General features: G+C 37.4%; 1 protein-coding gene across 2 annotated transcripts in view; it reads right to left on the bottom strand.

Annotated features, from left to right (window-relative positions):
- The window catches only part of GART (phosphoribosylglycinamide formyltransferase, phosphoribosylglycinamide synthetase, phosphoribosylaminoimidazole synthetase), a 39,332-nt gene that overhangs the window by 17,332 nt on the left and 9,916 nt on the right, over positions 1–12,084 (bottom strand). For both annotated transcript variants that reach the window (XM_005234375.4, XM_027782365.2), the window contains exons 3-11: positions 8,804–8,899; positions 7,906–8,080; positions 7,115–7,226; positions 5,789–5,857; positions 3,636–3,761; positions 2,704–2,791; positions 2,201–2,286; positions 1,404–1,572; positions 579–810 (exon numbers count right to left, since the gene is read on the bottom strand). In XM_005234375.4, coding sequence (XP_005234432.1) covers positions 579–810; positions 1,404–1,572; positions 2,201–2,286; positions 2,704–2,791; positions 3,636–3,761; positions 5,789–5,857; positions 7,115–7,226; positions 7,906–8,080; positions 8,804–8,899 — 1,153 coding nt within the window. The remainder of the gene's footprint in view (positions 1–578; positions 811–1,403; positions 1,573–2,200; positions 2,287–2,703; positions 2,792–3,635; positions 3,762–5,788; positions 5,858–7,114; positions 7,227–7,905; positions 8,081–8,803; positions 8,900–12,084) is intronic.

The raw sequence follows: 12,084 nt of genomic DNA, 5'->3' as shown, positions 1-12,084 counted from the left end.
AAAAAAAACCTGCACCCATATAATCTCAAGACTGTTAAACTGAATACTGTGACAATAAAAGACATAAGAATAAGAAGGAGCAATAAATCCTACCCACATTGTTAGCCAGTTATTCCATTAAAACGCATATGCCAACAAGGTAGGTGTTTCAAGATAATTTTAACCATTTCTAAAAACTCTAAAATGAACGAATAATGAAACTTTCTTCATATATATTTCATTATATTAATAATAGACTTCTGGACAATACAAACCTAGAGCAAAAGCTATGATTTAAAGCCCAAGAACCAGAAGTTCACCTTCCCTAACACAGACGTAACAGATAGCAACAGTACAAGTTATTCCTATATGCTTGTCACTGTAGTTTAACTCAGACTTGGGAGAGTAAGAGCATGGATGAGAGCTCCATCAGCCTGTTCCTTCCTTGGCTGGTCTTGCTTAGATTGCTTACAAGGATGGTAGTTAAAACTTTCTAGATTTACAGATAATATAAACATCAGTTTATTAATGTAAACTAGTGATGTCTTTAAGTCCCTTTTACACCAGTTATTTCCATTTCAAGTATTTCAAATATCTACCTGGATTGTCTCAGGAAAGCTATAGCCCGATAACCAATGTCCTTTCTATAAATGGCACCCTTGAAGTATATGGCTGCTACTCCCTTGTTGGCTTCTTGCAGTGCTGTCATGAGATCCTCTTTAATAGCAGTTACTGTAAGGACTCTTCCTCCACTAGTCACTACTTTGCCATCCTTCAGGGCTGTGCCTGCATGGAACACCTCCAGTCCTAGTTGCTTAGCCTTAGAAAGTCCTGTGATTGTTGTTTAAGAAAATAAATGCAGGAAAAATCAATTTATTAGAACATTCTCTGTTAAATCGCAAATTAATAGATACTCAGCACTTATTGACTGTGTCTAGAAACCACAATCAAATTCAGTGTTATCATGATGGGAAATAGGAATAAATTTGTAAAAACTACGTTTTGAGGAAAGACAAGTCTGCTAGTTGCATGCTCGGAGACACAGAAAGAGGTATTTGGCTGAAACATCTGCATACAACATCTAATTCCAGCTGGATTTTATACTTCACTGGCATACAGACCACAAAACAGACCAGCATCAAGATTATGTAAGAATTAGTGATCAGCCCAGAACTACTTTACTGTAACACGTATTAAAGAAATGCTACAGAACTTAACACAGTACAGAGAATTGAAAACACAACAGGTGTATTACCAGTAAACTCTAAAGTGTGAAAATTCAGTTGTCTCTTGCTGACCCATAACCACCAGATCTACAGTTTCTATGAATCCGAGTTACAGTGACTCACCTTCATCCAGCAAAAGAGAGAAAGGAGAGAGAGCAGGAGGGGAATCAGATTTCCAGTTTCTCCTGCTATATTTACCTGTTATTTCCAAACCCTTGGGATATGTTCCTGGATATCCTTCGCTAGCCATGACCACTGTCACAGCTGCACTGTCTTCAAACCAAACTGGCATGGAACTAGACAACTTTTTATTGATAACCGCTTGCATAACTTCATACAAATCACTTTTCAACAGTGGAAGAATTACCTACGAAAACACAGATTAGCAAATTATATAAAACAATGTACGCTGTTACATTTTCTTCACTGAGCTTTTAAAAATACTAATGTAACTGTAAAAATAACATTAAATAAGTATGTTCATATACTGTATTTTCACATATATATACATACTGTGCAGGATCTATGTACCTTTAAAAATACTCTTCCTTAAAGTTAATTTCTGTGGGTAAAAGAACTGCTCATGTGGAGGGGAAAAGGTAGAAACCAAAGAACCCTATTTTGTTCTGAAGGATAGAAATTCAGTGTTTGGTTCCATTTGTCAACAGGGAGTGGGGAAAAGAATTGTTCACCTCTTTATTAAAGTAAAAAACCGAAACCAATCCAACTCCATTCCAGAAAAGATAGGAAAGTGCTGAGTTTCACTCAAGCTTACCCTTGTAAAGCCCATATTCGAGTATGACCTGCTGAAATCTTCTCTGGAATAGAATCATTTCATAACAGAACTTCTGTCTTGAATAAACAAACCAAATACTTTAAAACTCAGTGCAATTAGCTAATTCTTGATCTGAAAGTTAGTTAGGAATAATGGTAGATGGTAACAGACTTTTTTCCTCCCATAATGCCAAACTGTATCTACACACAAAATAACTTACCTGACATTCTGGGTCACCAAATCTGCAGTTAAACTCAAGAACTTTAGGTCCATCTTTGGTAAGCATTAATCCAGCGTAAAGCACACCTAGAATAAAAAAAATTATAAAAAGCTATCTAAGCAGCTGCATAGATCATTTCTTTTGAATCTATTCATAATATTGTTTAAAAGGATGACACCTGTGCTCATTTAAAAGCAGGATGTTAACACTTGAGAAAAAGATAAACCAGGCAAAAATAGTTGTGGTTAAAATTTTGCAGCTTATTTTCAAATGTTTTCCTTTCTGTTCCTCCTTACTTGATGATTATCCACCATTAATGAAAATATATATCCATTGATTTCAATGGACTCTAAAACAAGCCACTGATACCAAACGCAGTTTCAAAAAAAAAAAATCGAAGTTATCTTCCTTAACTTACAGTGTAACTTAGGCCCATAAAGAGGACAAAGTGAAAAAATATGTCTTTCTCTTTATGATTAAAAAGCCCAGACTTTTGTACATACCAAAATAGGGGACACCTTCTTTCCTCATGCCATCAACAGTTTTCTGAAGAACAGAATCTCTTATTTTCTGCAGTAAATCTTTAGAAATCTAATAAAACAGGATTAGAAAACAGTGTTTGTAAAAAGGTAGTGCATGATCTTTCCTACTGTGATGGCTAGCATTTTTAAGAGCCAAGCAGAACACTTGGATGGTCACTTCAAAACATTTCATACAATGAAAAGCTAATGCTATTTCTCTCTCCTCAGACAACATACCACAGCATTAAAACAACTGTTTGCATTTCTTCAGACACTTTTCCATGCTTAGATCTACATGTGCAAGCAATCCCACTGCCTTCACGGGAACAAACCATTTGCACAGACACTTAAATTTAGATAAGGCCTCCCAAAGACAAAATCACAGTTGGAAAGTATAGCGATCAGTGATTGAATTTTATTCAATAAATAAAAAGAATAGCTTTACTGAGGAACAAACACCATATTTTTTTGAAAGAAAAAAATAAAAATCACTGACCATGACATAGGTGAAGAGAAAGCAAAGTAAGTCCTTTTGCAAACAGAAGTTCCTTGCCACACAGAAACCAAACTACCTTAAGTCACAGCAAAAATCTGTCATTAGCTTAGTTTGGCCCAAGATAAAAACATGGTTTCAAGCACAAAACCAAATCAAAATACAAGGTTGCAGAAATAACAGCACTTCCACCTTTATAATTAAAAGTAATGCAGTAGTAATACCCTCCTCTTTAGAGAAACAGATTTATTAAGGACTTGACTGTGTACTCTTCTCAACAACTCAACTCAAGCAACTCTTCCCATCCACAAGACTCACTCTCTCCTGTTCCTCGCGGTGGAACTAAAAATTCACATATACTTTCAATACTAGAGCTGTAGTACAGCTGCACTGAAATGTCTCCTTATCAATACATTTTTACCTGAGGTGCTGGGGAATAAGCTCCCATCCCTCCAGTGTTAGGGCCTTCATCTCCGTCCATTAATCGCTTGTGGTCCTGGGCTGGTGGCATGGGAGCAATTGTGATGCCATCAGTGAAACATAAGCACTAGAAAACACGGCAATAATTAAAACTCCAATGTATGATTAAAATTGAAGTACAAAAAGTGCAAATATATTTGATTTTCAGTGTTGCAAATGGATATTTAAGAGTATAAATTCTGTCTCCCTGATAAAACAAACTATAGTATACTAAACATTTCCCTTTTCCCTCAGTACCCACAGGGACCAGTGCCTCATTTTGTATGACCTTCCTACAGAAATTACCTTTAATATAACATATAAAAATAATGTAACATCAGTAGTTGTACTGAAAAGAGATACTCAAAAGGTTAAAAAAAAAACTAAAATACTTCACAATGGAAGCTGCTTCTTCCCTCCCTCTTCCTCCCCCCTGCCCCAGAAGGAAGGCATTACATTCCTTTCAAGATTTCCTTTTCCTTGTTGATAAAGCTATTTACTTTAGAAATATTAATAAATTACTTATATAGCAAATGCTTTTATCCTCAATATCTTCATAATAACAAGCCTGCTGGCATCTTCTGTAACTGGATGGTGATGTTCACTGTGCAGACTACTGCTAGCAGTACTCAAAAACATTTTATAATGCTAATTAAAAAACAAGCAAGGATTCTGCTACAAAACCTGAAAATGCCAAAATACTAATAAATTAAAAACTCCAGTCATTTGTGGAATGTGAATTATTTTGACAGGCAAGGCAAGCAGTATGTTTCCTTCATTGTTGTCAGTCCTCATAGAATAAAAACCTTTTAAACTGCACGTTTATATTATTGTGTTATATTACAGTAAGCCTGCTAGCATTCTAAAAACTAATTAAGAGCATTACAGGTTTTCCACCAGAAAATTAAGATCTGGATAACCCCTTAGTTCCTAAAAAGGTCAAGCCGTCCAGGAAGGAATAAGGATTATAAGACCAGTATCTGCACATCTAATTTCTTCATATTGGGCAGGAAACCAGACTATGCAAAGATTGGCAACAGTTCAAGATGATCGCTTACTTTATAAATACCACCACCTCCAAGATGAATGTTTACAACATTCAGCATAAGTCAATTCCAGCTCCAGGACCCAGGAACCTGAGCTGGTGCTTGGCTGTTTTACTTTGTGTGATGCAGGTGTCAAGTTGCCCTGCCACCTCAAAGTCTAGGCTCTAATTCTCCTTTTCTCCTTCACACTCTGCTAATTAAATCAGATACACTTTTTTAAACAAAGGACCGAATCAGCTTAAAATGAAGGAAATGTTCTCTCTACATCTGCAGAGCACATCAACACTGTCAAAACATTCTACAGCCATTTAACAGTTCCAGGTCCTTTGTCCCCGGGTGCACTTCCAAGTTGCAGTATCTCTGGCAATGAAACTGGTTAGAGGATCCTGCCTGCGCCTGTCTTGAGATGATTGTTCTCTTGCTCCAAAGGAGCCTACTGCTCCCTCACAATGCAGTTCAACGTTTCCCCTTCCTCAGCAAAGCTGATTAAAGAAAGTCTCCATCCTCCTTTACTCCCAGCCACTCCCTGCCTTGATCTGCACTTCACCATCCTGTTACTCATACTGATTCAAATGGCACTGGGCTCTAAACCAGAACACTGAAAAGAAGCAAGGTGGTGGTGTTGATTTCTTTGAAAAAAGGTCTTTAGCTTGTAGCTTCACAAACAGCTAACTAGTATAACTGAACTATCAAAAGCAAACAGCAGTGAAGAAGTAGCAAAGGGGAAGGGAAGGGACACCTTATACTGTCTTTGCTGTCAGAGAAATCGTAACACAGAACTACATGCTCAATGACATTCAAAATTTTTAAGGTGTTTTTTTTTCCCATGTGGCAACAACCACTGATGACTGTTGGAGTTATTTTTACATAATTTGAATTATTTTAACAGACTGCAGGAAATTTGGTTCTTCACACAGCTGCCTAATTAATACAACTTTATTTATAAACAGGTAAACTTTTCAATTTAAGTAATAAAATCCTACACATCCCTGCTGTAGGTACTTACAAGTGTTTCCTAAATAGTTTAGAACAGATATAATCAAAGTGTTACACTGAGATGCACACTTACAGAAACTTCTTCTCCTTCAAGAAGTTCTTCAACAACAACAGTTTCCCCAGCTGTGCCAAAAGTCTTATCCTACAGTAAAAACAAAAGCTCTTTAGTTCTGTTTCAGTTATGCTACTTAAAAAAAATAACAAGAAAATAAATTTTTCATACAGCAAGAAAAACGCAGCACAATTTTAAGACTATTAATCCATTCTCCACCCTGCGTATGTTAGCAATGGTATAATCTTTGCTCCTCTTTTCTGTTTATTCTTAAATAAATGCAGATTTTATGCTTGAACATTTTTAAATTGCAGATGATATTTATGACTTAGCAATCCCTCATGCTCTACTTTCTTTAGTATGAGCCCATGATACTGAGACTAATAGCAATGGCTGTCAAGTCCATAATCTGAACTTTTACTTTGTAAGAAAGTGCAATTCTATAGAATACATTGGAAGGGGTCAATATTTTCATATTCCAGTGCAATGTCTGAACACTGACTGCATATTTAGACAATTAAGAACATCGAACCCACACCGACAAGATGATTTTGTGGGTCTGTAAGACTCTAATATACATTTTTTTGTTCAAGACATTGGGCCACATGTTAAGACATGTATTTGTCCATAAACCATACACACACACACATACAGCAAAGTGTGAGTGCAGACCCTATATTCTTGATTCTTGAAGTACAAGAGTGTCAGATAACATCTCCTATGAATCAGCATAGCTCCCCTGAATTGTAAGATGCTGTGCTGCTGGCCCCAGCTGAGGACCTGGCCTGTATATGCCTTATTTTCCAGCTCCATAGTCTTAACTGTTCAGATGAAATCGCTTCTTTTTGCTTCTCTTCAGATTTTGAAGGTCCTAATTATTTGTTGAATATCCTACCTAAATGTATACTTAACTTGCAATCATTCCACTGGAATTTCACTACACATTTAAGTGCTGTGTGACTAGAATCCTAAAGCTGATGTTTCTTGTCAAGATCCAGCTCAATTACCGTGTTAATATTACAGCATTGTAGTACCTGTTTGGCTGCAGAGGTTTCAAATGGTAAAAAACCAAAACCAAAAAACCCCAACCACCAAACCATATGGAAATAAGCATGGGTTTTCATTCAGAATTCTTTTATTTTAGCCTACAGGAACTATGCCTAAAAAGAGTACCCTGCCCCAAGCAATAAATATGACGGAGCTTCATAACTGTCCAAATAATGGGTAAAAGATTTGATATCTTTTAGCCAAGTTCCTATTACATAGAAATTAGTATCTTTGGACTCTGAGATGGTTAATAACTTTTTGTGAGAACTCCTTCAGTTAGTGTGTGACATTTCTACTCACCTGCATGATTTCAGTAACAGCTTTGCAGGCCTCTTCCTTGTTGGAAGCCACAATTACTCCTTTGCCAGCTGCCAGGCCACTAGCTTTTACAACTAAAGCAGGGAAGTTTGCACTTCAAAGACAGAGGAGAGAGATTCAACAGTAAACACTCTGTATTGTAAATATATTCTGTAGACATTTTGAACATTTCAACAGCTGAAAGATCAAAATACTTGTCAGTTTTCATAGCAACCATTCTACTTTGTTGAATAACACACAAACACCAGGCTTCTCTTGTTATGCTATGCCTATGAAGAGTTTCTGCTTCTTGTTTTTTTCCCCACCACTGAATTTCATTGCTGTTCTGGTAAGGTTGCTTTCTTTTTAATAATTTACTGTTGTATCATTTTTGGGTCACCTGGATTGTATTCTGATCAGCAGTTGCTGAGTCAGTCTCCAATGCAGAATTTATATTTGTGGAAAAGGTACAAAGAAGGCAGAACATATGACTATCAGACTGCAAGCTGGGTTTCCACAGCAGGCAATTCGAAAAAAATGAAAGCTTGCCCTATATTCTCCTGTGAACTGAACACTGAATTAATTTTCATTTTAGAGCAGTAAATAAGAACCATTTAATTATCAGACTTATTGCAGTGTGATAGTGTCATGTTAGATTATCCTTCAAAACCTTTAAAGATGTTCTATCACAGCCAAAAGCATTGATACATTAGTAATCATGTGATTGTTTTGGATACCTAGCACACCATACATTGCTGTAAACAAAAATATTTCTAAAATTACGGTAATTTTACCTATTAATAAAGCTACATGCTGCTTTAGGATCAGTAAAAGATTTCCATCTTGCAGTTGGGATCCCATGACGATCCAAAAAGGCTTTGGTAAAGCTCTTACTGGACTCCAGCTGAGCTGCCTTTGCTGTTGGACCAAAACACCTTACTCCAGCGGCTGTCAAGTCATCAACAATTCCTAAAAATGACAACACAAAAGAATTTTATAAATCACCAGATGATTTATAGGAGTGAGTAAGATAGTCCAAGTCTACAGATGTACTGATTTGTTGGAACAAGTATTTCAGGAAAAGTACGCCATACATACCTATGTGCCTGTTTTACCAAACGGGCGTTACATGCATTGTTCACTGTAAAGAGGAGCAGGTAACTCTGCAGCATTCTGGGCTAAAAAGATCTGCTGCATTTGATGACAATTCCCCCTTGTTTATATAGCTTTTAGCTAAAAAGTCAACATTAGTCTTTTGTGAAGACGACAGTTGTTGATCACGTAAAAGGTTAAAATAGAAAACTTACCAGCATGTTTATAAATGTGGGGTTTTCTTACCAAGTCTCAAATTATTACTATTTCAAAAAATGAAAACTCCATAGGAAAATCAAAATTCTAGTTAAGGTTCCTATATGGAAACACTTTGACACCTCTTTTACTAATCACAAATGTTTAAAAAGAAACTGAACAATTAAGGATATTTTAACTGTTATATTGCTCACACAATACCCTTCAAAAATTAATTTTCATCATAGCACAACGCTGCATTTCAGGCAAACTGCCATGGAGGAGCTGTTTCCATTCCTATTGAAGACACTGAGACACTGTTGAGTGGTGCACGGAAGACAGGGACTAAAATCTATTTTCTTCCTAAATTATGAAGGCTATGATTTTTTGTTTGTTTTCTCTTACCAGCAGCAAGAGGAACCTCTGGACCAACCACAACCAGCTTGATGTCCTGATCTCTGCAGAACTGGGCAAGTGCAGCATGATTGCTGACTGAAACAGCTGTTGAAGATACAAAAGGGCGGTAAGACTGTATTAATTACTGTTGTTTAGCACTTATTTATCACATAACACTGAAGCAGCATTTTCACCAGTCGCATACTCTGGAACGGCAGGTCACTGTGAATCTGGAATAGTGAGGCGCACACTGATACACAGACTTACACACAAGGCTTAGAACAAAATGCACCACCAAACCCTCAAGCAAAGGCTGTGGTTTGATATGCATTGTCAACCCACCTTCTCTTGAAGGTGAGGAAAAAAAGTTTGGGGCTATACAGTAAACTGATTTCTTATCTAGGAACATCCTGTTTCCAAGCCCAAGAATCATTGTGAAGGATCCAAGTGAAAAATAACTCACAAGCAAAATTACATATTTTTACATATGTGTGTATATATATATATATGCATTTTTCAGCCACTCTTCTCCCTGAGTAGGGTCACCATAAATGAAGCTTTACACATGCTTGTGCCAGCACAGTGTAGGGGACAGGAATGAGTGGCTGGTGGTGAGACTGCAACTGCTTTCTTTTTTCCTTCTTTCTGTAGCGCCAGCTAAAAATTGCCACACTAAATGGACCCTACTGAAACAAAGGGGAATCTGAACATTTTTTTGCTGTAGGCTAAACTTAATAAGGGCAGGTGTTGTAATTACAGGTAAGGATATTTGGTCTTAGGCTTTTATGACCGACCATTAGGCTTTCCATAGACAAACATTTAATATGACGGTACTTGGGATGCCAAAACCTGTGTAAACAAAAGAAAAAGCTTGCACAAAAGACAATAATGTCAAGTCTCATGATAAAAAGTTTACGCAAAGGCAATGCAATTCCACTGCTTTTATCAAGAATAAATAAAGCCAAGGTCTACAGAGGATGGGAACACGATCCCAGAGAGAGCCAAAAAAGTGGTGAGCACAACCCGGGGTGGACTGGCTGACCCTGCAGGAAGGGGACTAACACATCAGGGCCTGAAGTTGGCAAAGGGAGCACAGTACAGCACAGCACAGACCCTCCTTGCAGCTGAAATACTTTGCTTTAAGTTTTGCCTGTGATCTCCTGTTAGTGACTGTACTGGCAAGCATGCCGGGAGCTGATGGTCTCTTCCAACTGGTTTCCTGGGAAGTGATAAAAGAGAAGGGAGAGGCTGTGATTCAGCAGTTTCTGCTGGACAGACATATCTTGTGTCGGTACCCACTGCGCTCCTGCCATCCTGCATGAGTAAATTGCCTCCTTCCACAAGAGAAGCAGCTATTTCTGCCTAAGAGATGTCATAAAAGCAACTGTCAGAAACCTACATTTTGGTTATAGATTTACCCTATTCGGGTGGAGTGGGGGAAAAAACCAGACTGAACACTAATAAAAAGTTTCTCCTTGATACTCATTTAACAGTTCAATTATTTTGTTTCACCAATATTTGTAAGAAGCCAAGGCCTTTGACTTCTGGGAGCAATTTATGCCAGTTAACTTCTGGCTCAAAACAGAGCAAAACCAAAGGCATAACACACTTGGCTTTAAAGTACTGATTAACATGAAGGTCAATTGTCTTTCAGTCCCATGGGGCTGTTGTGAAAGCTGCTGGAGAACAGGAGATCCCAACCAAAGACAGTGGGAGCTCTGGTGGGCAACTGCAGAGGGATGATCTCTGTTACCCATGTCATCTATCCATGCAAAGGGGAGCAGGGAAAGGAATGAGTCTGTAAGGTAATTGCGCTTTTCAACCCAAATTGTCTTGCCACAGATCTGACCTACTAGTGATATGAACAGTGAATATGGCAGAGGATTTATATGACGTGGAAATGTCCTAGTAACAAATGGAAAGGAATAAATCACATTGTTAATACATAATTTCAATGTTGCCCCCAAACATCATTTTCCTCAGGATGTAGACAGAAAGGGGACATTTTTGTAGCTGTGTTTTATTTCTCAAAATGACAGCTGAACACTCCTTTTGAACCAGACAGAAGGACCTTGGATCAAGGTTTACAAAGCTAGAGCTTAAAGTTAAGAGTGTACGTTACACGGAGAGCTAAAAATGTGACGGAAGGAGGTGTCAGGCCAGTAAAGTCCATTCACAGACATTCATATGTCTATCTCTGGGTTCATCAGGCCATTCTGTGTGCTTCTGGCACCAAAATTGCCCTGCTAATTACATATAAGTTGACTATAAAACTAGTCACTTAACCTAAATCTGCCTTTATTGTCAGAAATGATTACTGACTCAAATTAACCATAAAACTTTTTTTTTTTTTTACTTAGATACAGGCAAGTTTTGAAAATGCAAGGTTATTTATAATTTTAAGCTCACCTTTATATGTTTCAGAAATCATCTGAGAACTAGAGTTGCAATGCTAATTAAAGGCAATCTCATCAACCATGAAGGGAGGATGAACTTGCAAAGTCAAATCTTGATTATACCAAAAAAACCAGAAACAATGGTAGCAGTTTCACAGATGTTGCTGCCCAGGCTCACACAATATAACAGGGCTTCTATAAAGCTGTTTTCCATTTTCTCCCCTGACTTAAAATCTAAACCCCAGTGGTAGGACTAAAATGCCTGAGCAGATATTAAAAACCAAAGAAGTCAAACACTTCACAAATTTTAGATTCTTCCCACCTCCTAGTTGGCTGAGGATTTCTCTCCCAAAGTACATGTGAGTCCATATTCTAGAAAAAAATATTTTAGTACATATGGTAGATTTCATGGACCTGGCTCAAGCATGCTCAAATATTTTCCAGTTGAGGGTTCAGTATTTTTTATGAAATAACAAGGTGAGAGAAAAGTGCAGCAGTTTTTAAAAGACACCACTTGCAAAAAAATGCTGAAATGAACATTCTGCAAGCCATACAGGCTGGCATTGACTCCATTTAGCACAAGGGTAAAAATCTTTGTTTGACTTTCTGGGATGAGAAGGAAATGTATGACTTTTCTGTCATGCTCTTCCCTTGGGCCCTCTCCTCAGAGGCCAAATAGAACAAAAAAAATACTTACGATACTGTGACTAGTCAAAGAAATTAAGGACAAACAGCCTGTAATTAAGCATTCCAATGGAATTAAATACAATAATTACCTGCTGTACAAAGATCTGACAGGATTCATGTTTCCACATGAGATGGTAACAAAAAAAAGATTTTACTCACAAATAGGAATGCAGAAAGAGAATGTATATAATTCATGCTCATATGCAT

The sequence above is a fragment of the Falco peregrinus genome, chromosome 4, assembly GCF_023634155.1.
Source record: "Falco peregrinus isolate bFalPer1 chromosome 4, bFalPer1.pri, whole genome shotgun sequence".
NCBI lineage: Eukaryota > Metazoa > Chordata > Aves > Falconiformes > Falconidae > Falco > Falco peregrinus.
Note: the sequence above shows the minus strand (reverse complement) of the source record. Positions and strands in the feature narration are given on the sequence as shown.